Genomic DNA, 27165 nt, shown 5'->3' on the forward strand with positions numbered 1-27165 from the left:
TGTACATATACCAAGGATTAAGCCAATGAAAGATTTAAAGCCTATATCCTATGGGAGTGTTTCTGCTAATTTTGAAAACCAAGGGTCATAATGACCCTTTGAATTTAATTTTTGAGAGTGAAAGAGAATTTTTGAGGATCAAGTACATTCTGGTTTCGCTTTCATCTTAATTGTATAGGAAAATTGATGGAGCAACTGTTATTATTCAATGTGAGCATAAACTTTGATAGTCAAAGTTTGTTTTTCGTTAATGATGTTTCATTTATATGACCTTAATGTTTGTGACGTTAAAATCCTATCATTACTTAACCTATATACCTCTTCATCTGTGTTATGGTATGATAAATGCAGTAGAACTTTATCAGGAAATTATATGTCAAATGTTACATAAAAACATAATGTTGAGATTAATAATGTAACTGCATTATTACTGTATTTTAAGTTTTTTTAAGTATTCTTTACTTATAGTTGTTCATAATACCGATCAGAGATGGCAATGCAAGCAAGACAACAACAAGAAGCTGTTGAAGTGGAGGATGAAACGTTTGGTCCTATGCCACTGAATCGCTTGGAGGTTGGTTAATAAATTTGTTGCAGAACTCTGTAGAATACACCTGCTTTAAATTGGATGATTGATTCCTATTCTGGATAAACTTGCAGGGTTCTCCATGGGCCGTTTAACGTGGCGGCCCCGCCACAGTTAAATTCCTTAGCGCCACAGTTAAAAAATCAGCGCCATAGTTCCGCCACAGTTAAAATATTAGCGCCATAGTAAGATCGTCGTTGTCAGTAAGATAAATATATAAATTTAAAAACCAAATGAACCTCCAAATTATGTAACATTTTTCAGTTTCTAATGTTAAAACGTTAATTTACTCTAATTAGGGCCCATTGTTTGGCTTGCACAAGCAATTATCTTCTAGTCCTCGCTGGACATTTGAATGAAAAGAGACAAGCCATATTTTTCACACCTCACATAATTGCAAATGAAATTTTTAATATTAATTAATTCATGCTTTAATAGTTCTACAGAAAACCATGTCTCTAAAATTGCATGTATTTTTGTAATGTTGAAAAATTAACGATAGATTCACCAAAATATTATTTTATGACTAAACTACTTAAGTATTTTTTTTAATTCCCAAGTTTGAAGATATTTCAGTCTTCAGACCGATAATTGCAAATATATATAGATGTTAGCGTAATGTGTGACTTACCAGAATTTCCTCTGTCCTTTAATGAACATTCTATAATTTACCTTTTGTAAACAATTTTTTTTTAAAATAGGGTTTTATGTTTGGGGGTCTTTTTCACAGTATGCATATATTATAGAAACATCCTTATTTTTGTTTTACACTATGTTTAATCGATATCGATTAATTGCTTTTATTAATAAATGTATAAATCAAATTGCCAAATAATAAATGACATTTGTGTATTAAACTATTGATTCATTTGGGTTGTGTGTTTTTCAATTTATTTCGTGGTTCCTTCGCGGAATCATTCGCGAATGACCGCGAATATTAGCACTTCGCGTAAGTCTTGCGCCACAGTTAAATTTGAAATGATGGAGAACCCTGAACTTGATAGTTTCTTTTTTTATGACCCTGTAATGCCCTTGACATTTGGGGCATATGGTTTTTGGTCTGTCCATCTGAAAAAACTTAAACCATGGCCATAACTTCGGAACTGTTGATTGGAGGGCTTTTAGGCGTTATAAAAAAACATGTTTGTTTACGGTTCAGGGTTGTGGTTAACTTTTGAAACCTTAGGGGCCATGTGTGCTCCTAACTTTTCAAATTTTACAGGCCCACAATGTGATTCACTAGCCCACATTATATGTCAATTAAAAGTAACAACAAGAACAATCCCAAATTTTTCTAATTGATTTTTTTATTCGTAGTTTGGATATGTTCGCAGTAAATGAAGTTTTATCATGTTTTCTCTTTTCTAAAAACTTCGATCCGATAATATGTCATTACATTTTGTAGTGTTTAACCTTATACAACTGAAGCGTCTATGGTTTAAGAAGGGGGCATATTTAATAAGAAATTACATGCAACCTGTGATGAAGTTTGATCCCTGTCTTTTATTGTGTGCATTTGACATGGTAATTCAAATTCTATCTGTGAATAACTACTCGGATGGAGTGTGTGACAACTATAGCCGATTGTTACATGATTTCTATTAGAACAATCTCAAACATTTGCTCTCGTATCATTAGATTTAACGGAGATTTCACCGCTTCGATAAATCGCCATGTTTGATCTCAGTCACGTATATGTTTGAATAATATGCTTTTACGCATCACAAATAATCTAGGTTAGTAGAACATTTTCTTGAAAACTAAAAATACATAAAATATAAAAGTGAAATGTGATTATGTTCCAGAAAAAAATCGTTCGCCATATGGGCGACCAGATTTTTAACATCAATTCTCTGTAAGGACCAAAAATGCTTGGCCACGCACTATCATGGAATTTTATTTTATCACTATAATACTAGAGAGTGCCCTATATAAAGACTATTGGTGGGTAAATTTTGGACAGTACCTCCTTGGTTTCCATAGCAACGACTTTGAAATATTTTGTTATGGCAAAACTGACCTGATTGTCATCACCATGTAAAATAATTCCGTGCTTCCTTAATGTAGGAAAGTTATCAACATAATATGGGTTTCATTTTATAGCTAAGTAATTAAAGTTTCTGTGCATCTAAATTTTATTCAATTTAACCCAAGGTTTTTAATATGATACAGATCAATTTACATGAATTTGTCATAAAAATGAATACAAAGGTGCCTATTTCTTGATATGCATATTAATTTTTGCAGGCAATTAAAACTTAGAAAAAAGATCTTTTTAGTAAGATCGAGCTTAGATCTAAAAGATGCAAAAAGATTTGAGGTGGGGAAATCAGTTAAAAGTCATATTCCAATCCCCTCAAATTATAAATTTTCCTAAAAATTAACCTAGAGTTATTTCCCTTTGCTGACTCTTTTGCACTGAAGACAAAAAAATTAAACTGGTGTTATTTCCCTTTGTTGACTCTCCTGTATTGAAGTCTAAACAAGTTTATAACAACATGTGGCAAAAACAGACGCCAGAAAAATAAACATGAAACAATAACAGAAAAATGATGTGTTTTTCAACTTTTTAATATATTCGATCAGTGCATATTATCTATTCAAGATATATTACTAAAGTCAGGTACTCTTCACACAATTGCTCCAAAGAAAATAGTTCCATTCATGATCAGCAGATACAACATTACAACAAATTTTAAGAATAATGATGAATATCTAATACGTTAAAGAAAACAAAATTATCGTGAAAAGATTTTAAGAAAATCACTTTTTCCCCAGAAAAGCAAAGAAAAAGTTTTCGTATTCCTACGCTCGCTGCCTCCTCAGTCTTTTTCACGAAATATATAGGTCATACTTCGATTGATAATGATAAATCTTTTCACCAATTATATTACTGTCATGATTATTGTTCGTTAATTGCCGTGTATTTTCTCTTGAGTTAGAATATTAATCATTAACTGTTTGTTTGTTTTTTCCCCTCTTTTTTAAGCAACGGAATGGTTATTATTGTTAAACACCTGCAATCGCAACTTCTCGGCAAAGCAACGTGATTTTCCAAGCTCGTCGGAAAGGATCTTCGAACGTGTGTAGACCTAGGCTATTTGATCTTGCAAGCACAGGTGTGTGCACCGTTCGCTAGTGACGCTTAAATCATGTAGACTGGGTATCAGTATTTGCTACGGACATGAAGAAATTTAGAACTATACACCAGTTTCATAACAAATGCAGGTTTTTTACTCAAGCCTTAGACTGGGCTAGAGGGACTGAGTTATCTAAAACGATGGTAGGTCATCGATTTACTCAGTTTTTAATCAAGAAAATATACTATTTTTGTAAATAAAAACATTTCTTGAAACAAAATGAAGTTTTCAAAACGTCTGTATCTTCAAAATCTATATTAAGTGTTAAATGTCGGATTCTATTCTATGACGAAGGACTATTCAGTATTGCTCCACAGCCGCAACCAATCTCGCGATTTCCTTTGCGTTTAAACAACGGCCGTGACACCGTCAATGCATCTCTGGACGAGTTCATTGATTACTCTAAAAGGTGACAGGTTGACCCATCTTTAACATCTGCCTATACTTTGAGTGATAGTACTTTAATAGCACAAAATTAAAATATAAATTAAAATCTATCCTTGATAGATCTATAGTTTTGCTATTTAAAAAAAAAATTGGGCTATCTTTGATAATCCATAACGGCTTGAATTTTTTTCACAGAAGATTCTATCATTGGAAAGTTAGATGCGTGTAGCACAGGCCCATAGTACGCGGGATTTTTTCGGAGCCCCCCCCCCTTTCACTTTGAAAACGTTGCTATGCCTGTAACATGCTATTTGGATTATGAGTGAGGTGTTAAATACATTTTTAAAATTATACGATTAATTATATTTAGTCTATCTTCTATGTGAAATTAAACCTATTTTTTATGCATGTGCAACTTTGTGATAAAGTCACTACAAGCATGTAACGATATATATATATATATATATATATATATATATATATATATATATATATGTACATACAGGTTGTTTCCTAGTACATGCATATTTTATTCAACAAAAGATGTTGAAACTCAGTAGCCTAAATAATATGTCATTTTAGGATATTTATGGCACTTTTATAGTTGACTTCTACAGCTTGAGTATCTCTGACGTTTTGTCAGTACATGTAAATACTTGTTTTTTATTAGAAATCATCTGAGCACAATGAAAATGCGAATAAATTAAAAGTCGAATATCTTGGATATGGGGTAACCCATATCTTTTCTTGTTAAAATGGAATTCAGGTGTGAATGACAAAGTAAGTCATCAAATGAATTAAGGAGACACTGCTTTCTCAGCATTCAACTTGATAATGATGTACAGGTCTTTATTAATAATAGATTTTTTAAAGTCAAATTCACTTTGCGAAATATTGAAATTTTATGAAGTCTGACTTGCATTCCCATCATGTGGGATCCCATGTACTCTAAAACTCATGAGAAAAATGCAAGATGCAATTGGAGGAAAACAACAAGCAGAAGATACGACAGTCAGTGGAATGGTTAGAACAACCCTAGGCACAGGTATAAATTTGAATTTTTTCAAATATTCATTTTGTATAAAAACTACATGTAAGAAGCTTTTTCAATTAAATTGACATAATTTTTAAATTAAATATTTTTTTTTATATAATAGACTTAATTGGTCTATATTCAAAGATCACCATGTTAGCAGGACATTCCAGATATATATCTTATTAATATATTTGCATTATAGGAATTTTTGCTTGCTTTAGAAAGCAACTTACTTTAGCATTAATCAAAAATATACACAAGGCAATATAAAAAACATATATATTTTTGGTAACGTTGTACATAGTGGCGGATCCAGGAATCTTGAAAAGGGAGAGGGACCAGTTTGGTGTTGGGGTAGGGGCTCAAGGCCACACCAAAACTTTGATTTATTAAATCTGATGATATATTTTGGACAAGAAAGGGGGTGGGTTATGCTGGGCCCCCCTCTAAATCCGACAGTGGTACAGTTTAAAATCTGATTTGGCCAAAAAAGTAGTAGTGGTAGGTGGTGGGTAAAAATTAGAGATGGTTGACTTAACTGAAACACATAAAAAAAAATTTAACCTAAAAAGAAGTCATATAATTCATATTCACTGTAAAAGAACAAAACATATTTAACTGCAGCTATAAATACACACTAATAAGATATAAATATAATATACCCATGTAAATGTATGTATTCATGATTGACAATAAGAATGAATTTCTTTAATTTGAAAAAAAATATTTTAAACATATTTTAAATGTACTGGTGCCTCGAAAAGAAAAAAAGAAGATGAAAAGATACATAGAGAAATAATTTTCAGTAAAAAGCAGGTGATTTTTTTTTTAATATTACAATTGTCTGGATATGGAATTTTCATTTTTTAATGCCAACTACCACAATGAATTTATCAAATCCTTTATAAAAGTCATGATTTTGACAGATTCTGGGGTGTAGCAATTATGAAAAGAAATACAAATTGGTTGTTGATTATACTTCTATGTATTGTTACATTTTAGGACTGTGACACAGGAACATCACTTATGAAAGGTTGCACTCAAATAGTACATCGATGAAGGATATATGAGCAACTGTAAGTACACTATAATTTAATTAATTCAATTTTCTTTTTTCGCATGATGTATGTTTTATTAAACTTTTTTAAGATAATCTTAATTCACAAGCAAATTTATGGTGGGTATAATTTACAAATATTCATTCAAAACTTGTTTAGGAAAGTTTCCCTTGTGAGTACAAGTTCATACACTGAATATGTATAAAATTTATTTAATATGCAATATATATATGAAATAGTGTTGATGACTTGTATGAATATCCCTTATGCATATGATTTATACAAGAAAATTGCATAGGCCTACATGTATAAATTAACTACAAATAGAAATATCCCATATTCAGTAATGATCGATATAGTTGCAAATGCTTGGGAAATAACTGATTAAAGAGAACGTTTATTCTTGTGTTTTTATCATCTTTATTTCAACACAAAGTCTATATACCAGAAGCAGGAGGCAGTTAAAAAATTGACTAATGGAGACAGAAACCTTGCAAATGACCGTGAGAACTGACCATCGGACTGTAACTTAACTGAACAATATTCTTTTGGAGAAGATTCTGTTAGAACATGGGGACAGCTTTTGGAGTAGGTGATGGTAAATTGTTTCAGTTACTTTTATCTTGCAATTGGCTACACTGAAAATACTGTATATGTACATAAATTGGCGTATTCAAAATTTAGCGCAATCACTGGGTATGGAGTGGTTGGCATAATCATGAATTAGCGCTACAAACGTCTGCGCCATGTATTATATTTATTGCGTATTCATTAATTAGCAAATTGTTGTCTGCGTTAAAGGCGATAAATTTTGAAGAACAGGTGCTTGGGGATGGGACCCCCTCCCCCATGTTCCATACCCCAAGGGTTCTCCCTGACTTTTTTCAAATAAAATATATTTCTTTGACACATTCACAAAGTATTACAATTGAAAAATCCAAAATATAATCTAAAACTAACCTTTTATAAAAATTCATACTTTCTGATACTAAAAGTTCTCTTTTAGTATCCGAGAGTATGAATTTTTATAAAAGGTTAGTTTTTAGGTTATATTTTGGATTTTTCAATTGTAATACTTTGTGAATGTGTCACAGAAAAATATTTTATATAAAAAAAGTCAGGGAGAACCCTTGGGGTATGGAACACAGGGGAGGGGGGGGGGGTCCCATCCCCAAGCACCTATGATAGGAAGCCTGCTTTTTCAAGTACACATACAGGATTTTTGATGCAATTTATTTCAAGGTGTAAATACTAACTACTAACTTAGTATTATATACGTTTTAATAAAAATAGATATGCTTATATACTTGTATTTGTTATCACATGAAAAATGTAGTAATATTAAACAATTGCTTTTTTAATTAAAGTATACATGTATGTTTTTTATTCCAGGGGAAAAGATGAAGATGATTACTTCAAATATCACTTTTCAAACCCATTTAAAATTCTTCTTGACTGGTCAGACACAACACCATATAATGGTCAACCTCTGGTGTAAAGAGAAATCATGGAAACATCAAGCCTAGCTGTTTCTATTAATTGTCTACAAAATTGCTACATAGCAGCTATTTTGTACATTTTGTTTATCTCTAAATACACATTTTGGATAATGTTTAGATGTAGATTCTTGCTTGATTAATAATTTGAAAAAAATAAAACTTTTTAAAAGTAACAATAAAATTATACATATACACATGAATATGTGTATGTTTTCTGATTGTAAGACTATACATTAATGTTTTATTTTTAATGGGGTGTTAATTTATGGTCAGTCTAAATAATTCTAAATTTCTTTAACCAAATAAAATTGATATCTAAAGATTTGCATCTGGGAACATGCAATATTTAAATGGAGGAAATTAACATCAGCTTATCAAATTTCAAACCTGCTAAATTAATATCTACCTACCTATGCACGAGAGAGTAATAATTTATTATTTATTTATTATTTTTTGGTTGAAAAGTATCATTAGAGTTTTTATCCATTATCTTTTTCCATTTTTTATCTAGTATTTGAAAATGTTGTTTACTGAAGTAAGTTCCAGTGAAAAGTTGAATAGCTAATTTTCTTTAGATTTTGAGTTATCTGCCCTTTGTAAAGGATCATAGAGAAACAATAATAATTCATTTAATTTTGTTTTATCTTATTTATTATCTTTAATAATATTTACTAATCATTCCGTTTGTCTTATCTATTCGTGAGAAAAATGTTTGGAAAAGAAATTTTGTAAAACAACCAGTGTCTAGTAACATTTTGAACAAAATATTATTTGGCAAAATGCCAAATTTCGACGTTGAAAATACCAAAAACGAAAAAAATCCCCACTCTATTTTTCATAAAAATTAACAAATATTATTATGGTGTTTCTAAAATTTCAGGTGATTTTTTCATGAATTGCCTGCATTTCTTGAAAGACTTATTGAAATATAGAGTAAAAACCACCATTTTCAAAATGTAAGAATTTGGTCATCTTTGAGCCATCAGTTGAAGAATTTCCAGTGACTTGTAGAATCTTTTTTTATTGTGTTATAAAGTGCTTCATTTGTTCTATTCATATAATGTATGAATTATCACAAAATAATAAAGATGATTAAACCACATGAAATCAAGTATATAGCATTTTTATGCTTGAATTGAGAGTAAATGGGGCAAAAATTTATATTAGTCCGTTACCATGGCAACCAAGGTAGTAACCTTAATTTTGAATGTTGATTATGTCATAATGTATGGGCATTAATCACCTGAGAAAGTTTCATGAAAATCGCTCATGGTGTGTGCCACAGCCCTACAGTAAAATTTTGGTCCTTACAGAGAATGGATGTTAATATCTAATCGCCCACAGCAAAATTTACTCGCATTTGTGAGTCACAACCCTGCGGTTACATGCTGAAATAAAAGAGGGTCGGTAGGTAGGTTTTTTTTTTTATTGAATTTTTTTATACACAAATTTACATGAATTGGTTGAAATACAAAACAGTTTTACCATTGTGTGGTGCTTTACTTTAGTTTTTGGGCTTGCCATATGGGCGATAGACACAAACACGTTGATGTAGATAATTAAACATGCCATTTTGATTCTAGTACTTTCGATTTCTATTTCAATTTTATTGACCTATTAAGATGCATGTAAAAGTTAAAGTGACCGGCGAGTGAATTCTGGATTTTTACGACAAAAAAAATTTGGGTCAGCAATAAAATATAGGGTCGGTCGGTAACCGTAAACAAACATATTTTTTTATTACGCCTTATATTCCTCATGTATCTTCTTTGTGACAAGACTTTTCTTTGAGTGTCAGCATTTTTGACCTCAGGGCAATTGAGTTTGACCTACCTTTTTAAAAAAAAACCTCAACCTTGGCCATTTTCAACTAATCAGCAGCCAGGAAGATAACCAATGAACAAAAATGATGGAATAGAACAAAGAGTAGCTCAGAATCTGACGTAATGCTAAAAGAAACACCTTAAAGAAATGCATAATATATTTCACATGTATAATATATGTGGGTACCAACACTTTTTGACCTCATGGCCTTAAAATTTAAAATACTTTTGAAAAACTTTAATCTTGCCCATATAAGAACTGCCATATGCAGAAGCATAAGTGTTTCACAAACACATCTTAGTTTATATCAGTTTGTGTTCTTTAAAATCTTTATACTTGGGATCCAAGTTTAGAGCAAACCGAGTTTAGAGCAAACTTGTCTTTAATAATAAAATGTTAAATTTTCAAACTGCAGGCTAATGGTATTAGTGCTGCTGATGTGAAGAAAATGGAAGAGGCTGGATACTTCACTGTGGAGGCAGTTGCATATGCACCAAAGAAAAATTTACTTGCAATCAAAGGCATAAGTGAAGCAAAAGCTGATAAAATTTTGGTAAGAGAGAAATGTGAAAAGAATGGTATATACAGTTGAACTTCGGTATCTTGAACACTTATATCTCAAATACCATGGATGTGTCGAAGTGAGTTGGAAGTCCCAACCACTTATTCTCTAAGTATTTTTACCCTCGGTATCTCGGATTCTCAGATATCTTGAAGTTTTTTCTTGGTCCCATCGAGTTAGAGATAACTAGGTTTGACTGTATCTCCTTTTGCTTTTGCTCCCATTCACTTACAGTATTCAAATGTCATGACTTATAAAAGTACTTGGAACTTTCTTGAACGATGCCCCTGAATAAATGTCCTGCACTTTAATTCTATCATAATGATTTAGAACTATTACATTGTATAGTCAGGGGTGAGACTGAAATCCGTCATTTTTAAAATGACGATTTTTCGTCATAAAATAAAATTTTTATTATGACTTAAACTCGTCATTTTTAAGAAAATGACGAAAAACAGTCATAAAAATTTAGAGTGTTTTTAGAATACCAAGTTACCTCTCTTTGAAAAATGTTAGATCCACCAACCAAAAAAAGGACAAAAAACATTGTAAACAAACTTCATTTCTCTAATACAGTTGACTACAATACTGGTTATGTTGACAGTACAAATTTCCCAAGCAAAAATAAAAGTGGAAGAGTTATTTGTCAATTTATTTGCTTTAAATAGGAAAGAAGACGAAAATGACGATATTCCGTCTTTTTTCAAAATGGAGGGTCTGGGCGCACTGAAATATCTTGCTGGTTTTATGGGGCGTACTACTTTTTTATGGCTTTAACTTTTTGTCGAGACTTTTCTCTACAAGTACGTATTCTTCCAGACGGTGTACTGTATGTTTTTATAGGGCTAAAAGCCATGTAAAAATGGCGAATTAGTTCTACCAAAATACGACATTTTACCACTAAATAATAACTTTCACCTTCCATGTTGATGTTCTAACGCACGTGGTCGGCAGTAATTAGTGACCAGGATGAAATGAAACTTGCGTAAACACTCTTCTCTCAGCGGTGAATTCAAATTTCTCTTTTATGTAACCAGGATAGAAGAATTAAGTTGAAAAAGAAAATATGACGATAGTAAGTCATATTGACAAAAATGACGAAAATACGTAGTTAGTAAATATGACAATTATCCATCATTTTTCAGAAATGACGGATTTCAGTCTCACCCCTGACTGTTGTAGTTCTATGAAAGCATTGGAAGTCTTATTTTTATCTATCCTCTTTTTTTTTCAGGCAGAAGCTGCTAAACTGGTACCTATGGGTTTCACCACAGCCACAGAGTTCCACCAAAAGCGATCAGAAATCATTCAAGTTACAACAGGATCAAAGGAACTTGATAAACTACTTCAAGGTTTGTAAATTGAGCATAAAAAAACATGGCCATACTTACATGTTGAAAAAGAAAATTGGATCAAATGTACGTCAGATCCAGCATCCTCAGTTACTTAAGAAATAAGATATCATTTTTAGAGTTTCATTGGGATATGACATGAATCCTATAATGCCCGAATGGCGTTATAGTAGATTTGATCACATACCAACTTCATGTCATATCCCAATGAAACTCTAAAAATTGATATTTTTATGCCCCCGGATCGAAAGATCCTGGGGGTATATTGTTTTTGTCCTGTCTGTCTGTTTGTCTGTCTGTTGTCAACTTTAACCTTGCCCATAACTCTTGATTGGTTGGAACCATGACTTTCATCTTTCACATGTGTATTCCTTGTGACAAGACCTTTCTTTGGGTACCATCATATTTGACCTTTTGACCTTGACCTTGGAGTTTGACCCACTTTTGCAAAATTTTATGAGACTTTAACCTTGGCCTAACTTCTGAACAGTTGGTGCTTGGGGTTTCAAACTTCACATGTGTATTCTTTGTGACAAGGCCTTCCTTTGGATACCAACAACTTTGACCTTGACCTTCGAGTTTGACCTACTTTGAAAAACTTTAACCTTGGCCATAACTTTTGAACAGTTGGTGCTTGGGGTTTCAAACTTCACATGTGTATTCCTTGTGACAAGACCTTCCTCTGGATATCAATCTCTTTGACCCTTTGACCTTGACCAAGGAGTTTGACCTACTTTCGAAAAACATTAACCTTGGCCATAACTTTTGAACGGTTAGAGCTAGGGCTTTCATACTTTACATATGTAATCCTTTTGACAATACCTTCCTTTGGATACCAACCACTTTGACCTTTTGACCTTGACCTAGGAGTTTGACCTACTTTTGAGAAACTTTAACCTTGGCCATAACTTTTGAATGGTTGATGCTAGGGCTTTCATACTTCACATATGTAATCCTTGTGACATCACCTTCCTTTGAATACCAACCACTTTGATTGACCTTGACATAGGAGTTTGACCTACTTTTGAAAAACTTTAACCTTGGCCATAATTTTTGAATGATTGGTGCTAGGGCTTTCATACTTCACATATGTAATCCTTGTGACAAGACCTTCCTTTGGATACCAACCACTTTGACCCTTTGACCTTGACATAGGAGATTGACCTACTTTCAAAAAACTTTAACCTTGGCCATAACTTTTGAATGGTTGCAGCTAGGGCTTTCATACTAACCATATGTAATCCTTGTGACAAGAACCTTCCTTTAGATACCAACAACTGACCTTGACCTTGATGTTTTACTTACTTTTAAAAACCTTTAACCTTCGCCATAACTTTTGAACAGTTGCAGCTAGGGCTTTCAAATTTAACATTTTTTATCTTTTGGCCTGGATTTTGACTTGCATTTGAGAAACTTTAACCTTCGCCATAAGCTGCCATACGGGGGCATCAGTGTTTCACAAACACATCTTGTATTTCTTATATTTATATTTTATACTTTTATTTGTGTTACAAAGAAAAATACGCTCTATTTAGACTTTGTTATGAAAATGCAGCATAACGTACCTACAACGTTTTGACGTCACAGTCGGAACTTTCCAAATGGCTCGCGCAGTTTGCCTTCTATACGCAAGAGGGTCTGATCACATGACCAACTGCATGTCATTGAAAATTGAATGTCAATTTAATTCGTATTGTCATATAAGGAAAGACATTTGCAAATGTAAATATAAATTTTTCAAATACAATCAAACCTCGTTATCTCGAACTTGAACGGACCGAGAAAAAACTTCGAGATATCCGAGGATTAGAGATATTTAGGGTAAAATACTTAAGGAATAAGCAGTTGGGACTTCAAATGACTTCGACAAATCCATGGTATCCGAGATATCCGTGTTCAAGATACTGAAGTTCAACTGTAACTAAATACATGTAAATCAGACATAGTATTATTTCCACAATAATATTTCTGCTCTTATTTGCAGACAATATCTCAAGAAGCCTTAGAGCTTTTGCTATGAAATTTTATACCACAACTCCCTATGGCCTCATTCATTCTGTTTGTGTATAACACTTTCTTTTCTGGGTGATATCTTTAAAAGTCTCTGAGTTTTTGCAGTGAAATTTTATGTCACAACTCCTTATGGCCTCAAAAAGTCCCCTGTATATTTTTGAGGTCAAAAGGTCAAATGTTGAAGTAAAAAAAAATCATACATTATAAATAACATTTTTCAGATGATAAATTTACTTTTCTTTGAGCTTTCTTTAATAGAATTCAATATCATACCCCTAGCAATTTTGAGGTCAAAGGTGAATGTCAGAAATTCAAATATTCTGTGTGTGTAACACTTCCTTTTCCAGGCAATGTCATTAGAAGTCTTTGAGCTTTTGCAATGAAATTTTATATCACAACTCCTTATGGCCTAAAAAAAAGAGACCCCATTGATTTTGATGTCAAAAGGTCAAGGTAAAAAATTCTTACATTACAAATATCATTTTCCAGATGATAACTTGTTTGAGCTTTCTTCAATAAAATTTAATATCACAACTCCCTTTAACATAAAGAAGACCCCAATTGATTTTAAGGTCAGAAGTCAAGGTCATAAATTCTTACATTCTGTTTGTGAGAACACTTTCATTCCCGGATGATATCTTAAAAAGTCTTTGAGCTTTTGCAATGCAATTAAATTTCACAACTCCTTATGTCCTAAAGAAGACCCAGTTTGATTTTGAGGTCAAAAGATCAGAGGTCAAGGTCTTAAATTCATACATTCTGTGTAATACTTTTTTTTCTCTAAACTATATCTTAAAAAGCCTGTCAGATTTTGTACTGAAATTTTATATCGCAACTCCCTTTGGCCTTAAAAAAACCATATTGATTGTGAGGTCAAAAGGTCAAAGGTCAGAAATATAGATTGCATATATAGTTCAGATAATAATTTTAGTTTTTCTGTAAGCTTTTGCAATGAAACTTTTGGTCATGAGTTTCTTTATCTTTAAAAAAGACTCCCATTGACTTTAAGACCAAAAGCTGAAGAAGGGTCAAGGTTGACCTTTTTTCTTTCTCTATCTGCAAAAATTGTCCATTGCTTCCACCCTCTTCTTTCCTTAAGTGGGGGATGCAAATTATCTGAATTAGCATGTTGAAACCTTAACCTTGAGGTTTGATCTATTTATCGATTATATTAACATTAGTGACAACTTTTGAATGAGAGAATATACCTTTCAGAGAGAACTATAATGTTTAACTTCATGACCTTGACTTATCAAAAGTTTTAACTTTGGCCACAGTTTTTGCTCCCGAAGAGGAAGGGCTCTCATATTTTTTTCACATGTGCTTTACTTTCGACAAGACAATATTGATTATATTACATTGTATGATATTTGACCTCATGACCTTGATCTTGAAGTTTGATGCAGTTTTAAGAAACTTAAATCTTCACCATAATCTTTTTCTTTATGATGGTCTGAAAAGACAGGACACAAAATCAAGACAGTTATGATGTGTCATAAATTGCATCCCAGCAACTAAGGCACCAAAAGCAGGGAACCATAATTTTTTGGTTTGCTTGTTTTGTAGGGGGTATAGAAACGGGGTCAATAACAGAAATCTTTGGTGAATTCAGAACAGGGAAGACACAGCTTTGTCACACTCTTGCTGTAACCTGTCAGGTTTGTGTTAATGTGCTCTTGGATAAGTTGAGATGTTTAATTAACCCGAGTTAAAAGAACTATTGGAATTATTTTGAAGTCTTTTTTTTTTTTTTTTTTTTTTAGATTTTTTTGTTTGAAGAATCATATTGAATGAGAAATGAAACTGAAGAATTCAATTTTTATAAGAATGTTGAATAGTTTGGGTGTCAATACTATGAAATGTATGCATTAATTTATTGGAAAAAATATGTGTGTAATTTGTCAAAAATAAATATAAAATTTTATAAAAGCTTGTTTTTTTTTTATTCTATACATTCACTCTGAAGACTTGTAACATTTTAGCTGCCCATTGACATGGGAGGGGGAGAGGGAAAGGCTATGTATGTTGATACAGAAGGAACTTTTCGTCCAGAGCGTTTGCTTGCTGTAGCTGAAAGGTTTTTATTTTGATCAGTGTTATTCAGTAATTTTCATTGTAATTTGTTTTAGTAAAATATCTTCTATATAGCATGACATATATTACAAACATTTTTTTATTGAATAAAAGGGAAAAAAGTACAGTGTGATAACTGATATAGTTATACTTCATTATAGAAGTGATGTTCCTTGCTATGTTTTCAAGGTGTAAGTTAGACATAATACTTTAAATAGATTTGTTTAAATCTGAAGCTATTTGCCTCTTTTGAATTTGAAGGTATGGCCTTTCGGGCAGTGATGTACTAGACAATGTGGCTTATGCCAGGGCCTACAACAGTGACCACCAATCACAACTCTTGATACAAGCTGCTGCCATGATGGCAGAATCAAGGTTTGAAATATTGTAATTAAAGATAAATGTTTGAGAATGATGCCAAGAAGACTTTTGTAAAGATTCACAGTTTTACCTGTAATTTCTAAGAATTTCTATTGTAAATTATCATTTGAATGAACCCCTGGAAAAAAAGCTAATAAAATATTTAAGTAATAAGCAGGGTTGTTTCAAAAGCATAGCGACTCTACGTAATGCTACAATCTTGAATGTCAAGCTAGCCTAGCTGCTACTTAGGGAGAGCTAGCATAATATTTGATGCTAAGTACCAAATTCAAGATGACCTTCTAATTAACACTTTGTAGCACACAAGATTTTAACAAAAAGGGAGATTGTTTTCTACATCTTAGCGAATTAAACATAAAATTTACATATATATTTTAGCTTGAAATAAACTCTTTTTGTTCCAAAAATAAGTTTTTACTGATATTCTTAAATGCAGCCCAGAAGTCTTATAGAAACAGTATTAAAGTATGTCATGTTTATCTTAGGAAATATACATGTACAAACAAACCTGCAAACAGCAATTTTTTGTCCAGTGCATGCATTAGATATAGGGATGGCAATTTTGTAATTAGTTAACCAGTTACTCAGTCAGAACAATGGCAATCAGTTAGTCGAGAGAAATTAATATATGTGTAAATTTGAATACAAATTCCTGTGTTGTTCACAACACACCGTTGCGCTAACACACAACAAGCCATCACGCTAACACACAACATCGTCACGCTAACGCAAAACATGCTGCCACACTTACACAACTTTACACAACATGCTGTCACACTAACACACAACACATTGTGTAAAGTTGAGTTAGCATGACGGCATGTTGTGTTTTAGCGCAATGGCATGTTGTGTAAAGTTGCGTTAGCGTGACGGCGTGTTGTAAACAACCTGCTGGCGCATTGTCACTTTGAGCTAGCACATTGTCACTGTGCGCCGGTGCGTTTTTACTTACGCATTGTTGCACCTTTGCAAGTGATTTAGGTGCCATCGCACTGTGAAAAACATGCTAGCACGTTGTTACTAACGTGATGTTACACTTTTGCAAATAGCCCTATGGGAACACCATAAACATGGCTGTCGGAAGACAGAAAATTCAAAACAAGTGAATTTACTGGTCTGTAAAAAAGACTATAAAGGGTTAGGAGGTGGATAAATATACAGGTTGGTAAAAGAATATGTCTATAAGGAATGAAAGGTAGTGGAATGACCAATGCTGAAAAAGGGAGAAATACATCCCCAGCTCTGTGCAGAACATCTTGCACTGTAAATTGCACTTTAATTACATTACAAGGTCTGTAGCGTTATGGTCAAAGACTAAGATGTAAAACCATGATGCTACAGTTCTGCAGCTAAGTAGAGCTTACAGTGATGAAATATGTCGAGAATTTTTTATATGATTAACTGATTAATTGTCTGAACTTCTTGCGGTTAACTGATTGGCAGTTCTGTATTCAATTGCCATTCCTAATATGATGCAATGTCTGTGAGTATTGCTGACCTTGGGATTTGTAAGAAATGAAAGTAAATACAATGTAATCACTTGGTGAAAAGTGAATTATGACAATAATGAATCTGCATTTTGTGATTTAGCAAAACTAATTGTATACATCTAACAAAATTCATACTGTAAACTAAGTATTATTTGCAACTAAGGAAACGTTAAAAATATATACACAGTTAAATAAATGATTTCCAGTGAGAAGTATTTGTACGTAAAAAAAAGTCACAAAACATGCAGATATTTCCTGCACACAAATAAAAGTTGGTTTACAGCATACACTAGATAATTTGCATAATTCTGAAACTCAAAAACCTTCATATTTTTAAAAATTCAGATTATTGTAAGATTATTGTCTAAATTTGAATGAAACTTTGAATAAACATATGTATGAAGATGGAATAAATACCATCTTGCTGCCATTTGAAATATAACCCAGGGATTTATCAGTACCTTCTCAGGGGCCGAAATTCGGCCCCATTCACAATTGAAAATGAGTTCAGTTTTTCCCAATTTGGCAGTATTTTTTCCCAATTGATGACAATACTTTAACACTTCGTTATCTTTGAAAAAACAAAGAGTAAAATTGTCAGATTGTCTGTAATTTTCATCTATATAACTCATTTAGCAAAGCTACAGTCATAACACATGTTTAAAAACACTGTAAAAACATCGCCAACTTTTAATCCGAATTTCCTCTGTTTTTCTGAAAAAGGTGATATTGTGTAATTGAATAGATTTATTAAGTTATTTCCACCTACTCAATTGATCTACGAGTGAATGGTAAGGACTGTAGGCATTATTTCAGATAGAAAAATATATTTTCAATGTTTTAATACATATTAATTAAAAAAGGACTTTGAGAAAATGTGTACTTAGTACAATTTTTTGCAGGAGGTTTATAATCTCCAGAAACATATTCTATAATGACCTAAGTTGGAATCTCATACACACATGTACTACCCTAAGTTGTATAGGTATATACTTTATACTCATTGAAGTCAATTTTACTTTTATTAGTCTATTATTCATAATTGATCTTGTTTGATGAAGTTGGATCAATTAGGATTTAATTGTCTGTTTGGTTTCCCAAATTAGAGTTCCTGCTGAAATGTTAAATAAATTACACCTGAATACATGATTTAAGCGATATTTTAAAATTTTTCCCAATTTCATAAAAAAGCCGATAATTTTTTCCCAATTCCCCAAAAATGGCGTTTCCCAAAATAGGCTGATAAATCCCTGTAACCACTGTGACTGCTGTTTTTGCTAACATGTCTTGATGGATACTTGTGCTCACAACAAGTAATGTAGAGGTAAATGAATGTGACCTGCAGAGATGAAATAAGCTTAAATTTTTGTAAACTTTCAATCATAAAGTTATAGAAATAAGAAATTGTATACAAAAACAAATATGTTACACTAAATATCATGATGAAGATATCGAGATTTTTATCATTATAGTGTACCTTTGAAAAGCTCAGTAAATGACATACAGTGCAATATTTATGCATTGGATACTGTAAATACTTTTGTCTATTCAGTAATTGATATGGCAATGATTAAATAGTGCAGTGGGGGGAGGGGGATGTAATCATTTCTTTTAGGAGACAACTCTTCACAGTCTTAACTCTTTATTCAACCTCCTTGTGGCCAGCAAGATTGATTATATATATATATTTAGAGGATCTGCTTTTTTTTTTTTCCATTTGCCTGTTTGTCTTTAGGTATGCCTTGTTGATAGTGGACAGTGCTACAGCTTTGTACAGAACAGATTACTCAGGGAGAGGAGAGTTGTCAGCCAGACAGATGCACTTGGCTCGCTTCCTTAGGATGCTTCTGAGACTAGCAGATGAGGTAAAATTGATGTATATGTTCTGTAAAAAGAACAGTATTTTCAATGCTTATCAGTTATCACTTGTCAGAAAAGAGGAGAATTGTTTTAATGGTGACTAAACTTTCAGTTGATTGTATGAGCAATATCATGTCTACCAAAATTGTGATATTTGTGTGAGGATAAGAGGACTACCATGATTTTTTTAGTCCCCTACCCATTAAATAAGGTCCTCTTTCTCAACACTTGTAGATGTTGAACTATATTGATTTTTGGTATGTGAATGTATAAGTTAAAGATCAAGTTTGCATTTTGATGGAATTGCAGCCTTTTACATTTTTGAGAGGAACCAGATTTCCAACTTAGTTTTCAACCCCCCCTCCCCCCCCCACCCCCACCCCCACCCCCAAATGCTTGCAGATAATGAGCTGATATTTGGTTTGTAAGTTTACCTTAAAGATCAAGTTTGTATTTTGATCCACTTTTTTAATTTTTGAGTGAATTACAACTTTTTTGATTTTTAAGGGGGGCCAGAATACATCTGCTTGTAGGGGACTGCTTATGCAATACTCTCAGACTGCATGTTTAATTACTGATATTTTACTTCCCAAGTATTATTATTATCATGTTATCACTTCAAGGAATTGAAATTATGGACTGCCATCATTTCGCTAGACAAGGGTTTCTGATCTGCTACTCTCCTCACAAACCCTTGGCCTTTGGAGCTATCAAAAGTCAGGACTGTTCTCAAATCAGACCACATACACACAGCTTGCATCATCAACAGAAACAAAAAGCATTTTTAGCTCACCTCAATGAAGTTGGGGGAGCTTATGTAATACCCTCGGCGTCGGCGTCCCAGGTTAAGGTTTTTGGAGCAGTTTCAAGTACTTCTATGGCCTATATTAGTCAGAGATGCATGGAGGATGCTTCTAGTGTGTTTCATTGTACCAGTCAAGGTTTCAAATGCTGCAATTTCAGCTAAAGAATGACCAGGTTAATGTTTTTGGAGCAGGTTAAAGTTTTTGGAGCAGGTTTAAGTTTTTGGAGCAGGTCTCATTTCCAAGTAACTATAAGCCCTATATTGACCAAACTTGCATGAATGATACATCTAAGGATGCACACTACTGAACTTGCTTCGGATGCTGGATCTGACCTACATTTTCCGGATGAGTGACTAGGTTAAGGTTTTTGGAGTAGATCTCATTTCCAAGTAACTATAAGCCCTATATTGACCAAACTTGCATGGATGATACATCTAAGGATGCACACTACTTGACTTGCTTCGGATGCTGGATCTGACCTATATTTTCCGGATGAGTGACCAGGTTAAAGTTTTTGGAGCAGATCTTATTTCCAAGTAACTAAAAGCCCTATATTGACCAAACTTGCATGGATGATACATTTAAGGATGCACACTACTTGACTTGCTTCGGATGCTGGATCTGACCTATATTATCCAGATGAGTGACCAGGTTAAAGTTTTTGGAGCAGATCTCATTTCCAAGTAACTAAAAGCCCTATATTGACCAAACTTGCATGGATGATACATTTAAGGATGCACACTACTGGACTTGTTTCAGATGCTGAATCTGACCTATATTTTCCGGATGAGTGACCAGGTTAAAGTTTTTGGAGCAGATGTCATTTCCAAGTAACTATAAACCCTATATTGACCAAACTTGCATGGATGATACATATAAGGATGTACACTACTGGACTTGCTTTGGATGCTGGATCTGACCTAAATTTTCCGGATGAGTATCCAGGTTAAAGTTTTTGGAGCAGATCTCATTTCCAAGTAACTAAAAGCCCTATATTGACCAAACTTGCATGGATGATACATTTAAGGATACACACTACTGGACTTGCTTTGGATGCTGGATCTGACCTATATTTTCCGGATGAGTGACCAGGTTAAAGTTTTTGGAGCAGATGTCATTTCCAAGTAACTATAAACCCTATATTGACCAAACTTGCATGGATGATACATATAAGGATGTACACTACTGGACTTGCTTTGGATGCTGGATCTGACCTACATTTTCCAGATGAGTAACCAGGTTAAAGTTTTTGGAGCAGATCTCATTTCCAAGTAACTATAAGCCCTATATTGACTAAACTTGCATGGATGATACATCTAAGGATGCACACTACTGGACTTGCTTCGGATGCTGGATCTGACCTATATTTTCCGGATGAGTGACCAGGTTAAAGTTTTTGAAGCAGATGGTCATATCCAAGTAACTATAAACCCTATATTGACCAAACTTGCATGGATGATACATCTTAGGATTCACACTACTGGACTTGCTTCAGATGCTGGATCTGACCTATATTTTCCGGATGAGTGACCAGATTAAAGTTTTTGGAGCAGATCTCATGTCCAAGTAACTATAAGGCCTATCTGAACCAAACTTGCATGGATGATGCATCAAGGGACGAAGAATCTCAAAACTTGCTTCGGATGCTGGATTTGACTTACATTTTCTGAATGAGTGTCTAGTTTTAAGTTTTCAGATAAGTCCATTCCCAAGTAACTGCAAGCCCTATCAAACCTAAATTGCATAAATGTTGCATCTAGGGATGCACACTCCTAGATTATTAGTTTAGTGTGGGACTTTGCCTTACTTAAAGACAACATTCGTTGAGGTGAGCTCTGTAATCTCTGATTACCTATGTTTAAAAATTAAATTATTTTATAATCAACTAGGTATTGAGAAATGTTTATTATGCCCCCTTCGAAAAAGGGAGGGCATATTGCTTTGCTGCTGTCTGTCGGTCTGTCTGTCTGTCGGTCCACCAACAGTTTCCGTTCATTTTCTTTGCAGAGGATGCACATACTGAGATGAAATTTATTATACAGATTTATCATAAGAATATCTAGGTCAAGTTCTGTTTTGGGTACGATCAAGCATGAGGTCATTTAAATTTACCAAACTTGAGGTCACTGGAAAAAAAAGTAGTATTGTTGATGAAAATGAGAATGAATTATTTGGGCAAAAAAAATTGTAAAAAAAAGAATATGAAAGAAGGTACAATTGACTAAAAGGCTTTTGTCTCAGAGAGTACTGTATGTGGAAAAGCTCATCTTACTCAGGTGACAGTAACAACTCTTGTATCTCTTATTTGACTTCCTTCATTTATCACTCACAACATTATGCAATATTTATTGGTTTTGTAATATTAAACTAATAATTGTAAGGTCCAAATAATTATTGGTTTTTTACTTCAAATGTAGTTTAAAACACAAGCTAAAAATTGAAGATCTGGACACAGTTCAGAAAAAGTTTGATTACACTTTCAGTTTGGAGTTGCTGTAGTGATAACCAACCAGGTTGTAGCACAGGTTGATGGAGCGGCCATGTTTACTGCTGATCCTAAAAAGCCTATTGGGGGAAACATCATAGCACATGCTTCAACTACTAGGTATATACATCATAGTAACTAAGTATACAAAATGAGCTTTTAGTGTGGTGTTGAATGTTTTTATTTTGCCTTTATACTGTCATACACTGAAAAATACACATTTATTACAAAGGTAGTTTTATTGAAAAGTAACTTAAGGAGGCTCATTACACCACTTTTTGATGACGTACTATACAGAAAAATAAACCTCCAATGTTTCGTCCGTTTTCTCCTTGGGACGAATTGTACAGGTTCGCTTTGCTGATGATCTAAATCTTTAAAACGCTTTAAAAATAGAGTACATGCGAAACAACGAGAACAAGGTAACGGATTCATTATAAATTCCAAACGAAGAAGGGTTATTTTTAAGTAGAGACCAAAGAGAATGACAGTCAAATCTTCGCTACCCAAGTAGTGTAAAATGTCATAGCGAAAGCAGCAAGTTCTACCATTGACAACATGTACGTATAGAGGAAATTCGAGTTGAAATCTACAACCTCGTTGAAATAAATCATAATTGACTTGCGCTTTCAGAGTACTGTACTCTTGTTGGTTTGTGTGCTTGTCTTTATTTCTTTGAAAAATGTATATTTATTCTAGAAATTTTAGCTTATTCTGAATCTGATATGTTCAACCGTTTCTGAGTGTTTTGAGTCAGGGGGATTTAGGAAAGATAACTCTTGCAAGTGGACTTTTTATTCTAATTATTTTTTGAATTGGAATTTTCATTTCCTTAAAGCATTTTTCATTCAATTTGTCAGTTGTTATTCATTAATATACATTCCTTGTCTATTCATAACTGATTTTCCAAATTATTCATGCAAAGATTAAGAAGAAAATCACATTAATTCTTTTTTGGGAGAAAATTATATTTTCTAATAAAAATAATATTGAATATTATGAAGTGTTATTATATTGCTTACGTATCTGAAGATGATATCCATCACCTGACACTGAGATTTCTGAAATACTATCAATCAGAAACTTGAAATAAAACATTTAACCAAAATCAGAAAAAAAAATTAAAAAATCTTTTAAAAATATTTATCGTATCATAACCTCCATTTGGATATTTGAAATCCTCATAATAAGTGGTGCTGTAATGAAATCTAAAATAAACTGTGGGTGTAATGAGCCTCCTTAACAGATACCCATATACTGGAAAAGTAAATACCCCACTAAACTGATAAATCTTGTCATTAAGTGTTTTTTCAAGAAGAAAGAGCAAAAAATTGTTTTATTATAATGAAAAGTTAATGTTTACACAAGGAAAGATCCCTGAAATGATTTTAGCAAAAATTGAGTAGAATCACAAATTAATATACATGCGCATGTATCTATAATATCACCATTTTGTTATACATTTCATATAAATTTGTTCAAACACTGTTATTTTTAGGTTATATCTAAGAAAAGGGAGAGGCGAGACAAGGATCTGTAAAATTTATGACTCTCCGTGTTTACCTGAGGCCGAGGCCATGTTTGCTATTAACGCTGACGGAATCGGGGATGCCAAGGACTGAGGTGTAATAAATAACTGATGTGTGATAAATTACTGATTCCAGATCCAATCAGAAGTGTTAAAACACTGCTGGGACACCCAGCCCAGAATTCTTGGGTTCCTAGAAAATGTGTTACTTCAGGATTGAAGTGTACAAAGGACACAGTGAGAGAGGGTGCTTTATTATCCTAGAATCTGAATGCATGAAATGCATTCAAATTCTTGTACTATATCTTTGTGTTATTTTATCTTAAAATTCATATGTGCTTAAATAGAACAGTCATATTTTGCTTTATTATATGGAACAATTTAAATCTAGATGTTCATGTTAGCAGGTGTGTGGCATATGCAAATGTACTGGAGATTTATGTATAAAATCTTATACATGTACAATAACTCTATTTGATAGCAGTAATACTTTATACAGGGTTCTTGTCCCCCATGTTATTTTCATCCTTTCACTCTTGCTAACAAATTTGCCCAAACACAGTTGTGTGAAAGAGATTATAATATCTTTTTTTGAATTCAGCCCATTTAAAATACGCCCATTTATGACAAGGGTGAAAGGGGCCAAAATAAGCAAAGATTTCCCATAGAAGGAGATGTATGAATGTACATTTACGTGCGTAAACTTTATAAACTGTTATTTTCATTTTATTCCCAATAACCCCATGTCTATGATTTGTTTATGTATTTCTATATGTAGTAAATTTTTTTTACACAAATTTGAATTTGAAGCAGGAAATTCAAATTTGTGTAAAAAGGAATTTGAAGCAAGAAATTCAGGGAATGTGTCAGTTGGCAGGCTTTACACTCTTGGTCATTGTGAAGTGTTAAAAATGAAATATTTCATGTAGGAAAGACATGATGTATAAATTCTACTATCGAGATTCAAACTTCTGTAAAGCATTCTATTTTTTTGCATGATTTGATTTTAGCATATCAATCATATTGAATTCATTCACAAGTCATGAGTTTCCTGTTACTTGTATTGATGCGAATTTTGTTTTCAAATGTAAAAAATCTTGTGAAATTTTATTGGAGTGAAGTTTTAACAAAGTTTTCTACAATTTACATAGGGTCTGTACTGTGTTGTTTCTATAAAAGTGAATTCTGGATATTTAAATGGTAACAGGATTTTTATCATACAGTGAAACTTCTAATCTGGACATAACTGGTTCCAAAGAAATTGGCCAGATTAGCCAACATTCAAGATTAGAAAACATTATAAACAAGTAAATTTACAATTTACTGAAAGTAAATTTACAATTTAATTAATTGGACTTAAAGTTTACATCATATTAGGTAAGATTTCGAAATACATAGCATCTGTATTAGACAGGTTTCACTGTATTCTAAATATGTAGAAGATGGCAATGTTTAATTAAATCTGAATCATATTGAATAAAACATTGAGTAAGAATATACATTTATGTACTGGTACTGATTTTATGTGTTTTTCTTATGTGCAGAAAAGAAGCAAATTGCATCCTATTTGTTTCACTCAAAAGAAAATCTATTATTTATAATGATTACAAGAACACATACATAGTGAAAGAGCGCTTGTTTGCCAGCATTAAATAGACATATATGTATACGTAAGGGTTGTTGCATGGCTTGACGAGGATGCGCTTTGTACGTGAGTCACAGCAGAAGATAATGGGGGAAAATCTGTTAACACCTGTACATTTTGCAAACAAGCTGTAATGCTTCTAAATTTTAAAGAACCGCAGGACCGAAGTGACTCGAGGGATCCAAAATTTGGTGTAATTTTTTAATTTTTTTTATTTCTGTACAATGTATATTTCACAGTGATTACATGTTTGCAATGTTTGGTGCTAGGCAGTAAAACTTCTCTGAGAGGATATTAAAGACTCAAAATATTCATATAGTTATAAACGGCAAAAGTCACCTGGATTATTAATAGCAGGCTTCCTCACGGACAATATACAAGTTCGGCCCACAAATGTTTAAATATACAACTCTTTCTCTGTATTATTTAGAGAACGAGACAGGTACTGTATCGTAGATACAAATTTGGGGGTGGACGAGTGCGTAGCACGAGTCTTCACCCCCAAATTTGTATCTACGATACAGAACCTGTAGAGTTCTCTAAATAATACAGAGAAAGAGTGACACGATCAATCAAAAAAAGCACTGCCCACTTCATAGCTGTGCAGCATCCAAACTTCCGCCAGAGTTCGTTTGTTCTCTCTGTAGATGAGGCCTCGACGGGGAGTATACATCCGCACTATATATATATATATATATATATATATATATATATATATATATATATATATATATATATATTATATATAGATAGATAGATAGATAGATTTATATAGATATATATATATATATATATATATATATATATATATATATATATATCCAACAGACAACGTAAGAGTTAGTCAGATTAGTTTTGACAACGGGGTAGACGTAACAGACTTGAAGTCGGTCTTAATTGATAAGGTGGACGATTTAACCTTGTTGTAAATGGAGATTGATCCGTATTTATTTCAGGGATCTTAAAATCTCAGTTAACTATAGATACACATACACATACAGGCGATGCAGACAGTTTTTCTATGGACTTTGATGTTACGGATTTTTATTTTTTTATTGAAATGCGACATAAAAAACGAAGTGAAAGAGATGTGCGGCAGTCGTCAGCGATAAGGATTTAAGATGAAATTAAAAAAAAACACCTGAAAAATGGACTTTAGTTTGCACGAGAAGAGTGGAAAGTGGGGGGAGGGGGAGTGCGAATTTCACCTAATATATGCTGCATCCGCTAACCCATTTGCTTTACTATTTTGAAGGGGACACAAAAAGCAGGGAAAGCAAACAGGTTTTCAGGAATTTATCCAACATAGGATGTTTTCCATAATTGCGAATTTTCCTTTTCGTTTGAATCGAAATAACGTGTAGATTCTGTGTGGAATAATTTTTTTAAAAGTGATTGAGAAATTTTGACATTTTACATTCCTAAGGAAATATTTCTTCA

The 27165-nt window shown here is 32.9% G+C and overlaps 1 protein-coding gene across 1 annotated transcript; it reads left to right on the forward strand.

Annotated features, from left to right (window-relative positions):
• The first annotated feature begins 468 nt into the window (after nucleotides 1-468).
• On the forward strand, nucleotides 469-25591 carry LOC133181933 (DNA repair protein RAD51 homolog 1). Its single transcript, XM_061316582.1, has 9 exons — nucleotides 469-574; nucleotides 9946-10083; nucleotides 11327-11444; nucleotides 15024-15115; nucleotides 15440-15534; nucleotides 15792-15905; nucleotides 19137-19266; nucleotides 22551-22672; nucleotides 24051-25591. The coding sequence occupies exons 1-9, from the start codon at nucleotides 491-493 to the stop codon at nucleotides 24172-24174; spliced, it is 1017 nt and encodes a 338-aa protein (XP_061172566.1). The 5' UTR covers nucleotides 469-490; the 3' UTR covers nucleotides 24175-25591.
• The last annotated feature ends 1574 nt before the right edge of the window (nucleotides 25592-27165 follow it).

The sequence above is a fragment of the Saccostrea echinata genome, unplaced genomic scaffold (assembly GCF_033153115.1).
Source record: "Saccostrea echinata isolate AGI-Se365-2 ecotype Australia unplaced genomic scaffold, CSIRO_AGI_Sech_v1 ptg000009l, whole genome shotgun sequence".
NCBI lineage: Eukaryota > Metazoa > Mollusca > Bivalvia > Ostreida > Ostreidae > Saccostrea > Saccostrea echinata.

Bases quoted from the DNA above. Each gene is read 5' to 3' on its own strand.
- LOC133181933 (XM_061316582.1), top strand. From the start codon at position 491: ATGGCAATGCAAGCAAGACAACAACAAGAAGCTGTTGAAGTGGAGGAT. The intron at 10,084-11,326 runs GTAAGAGAGAAA...TTTTTTTTTCAG, and splicing joins CAAAAGCTGATAAAATTTTG to GCAGAAGCTGCTAAACTGGT. The intron at 19,267-22,550 runs GTAAAATTGATG...TTACACTTTCAG, and splicing joins TTCTGAGACTAGCAGATGAG to TTTGGAGTTGCTGTAGTGAT.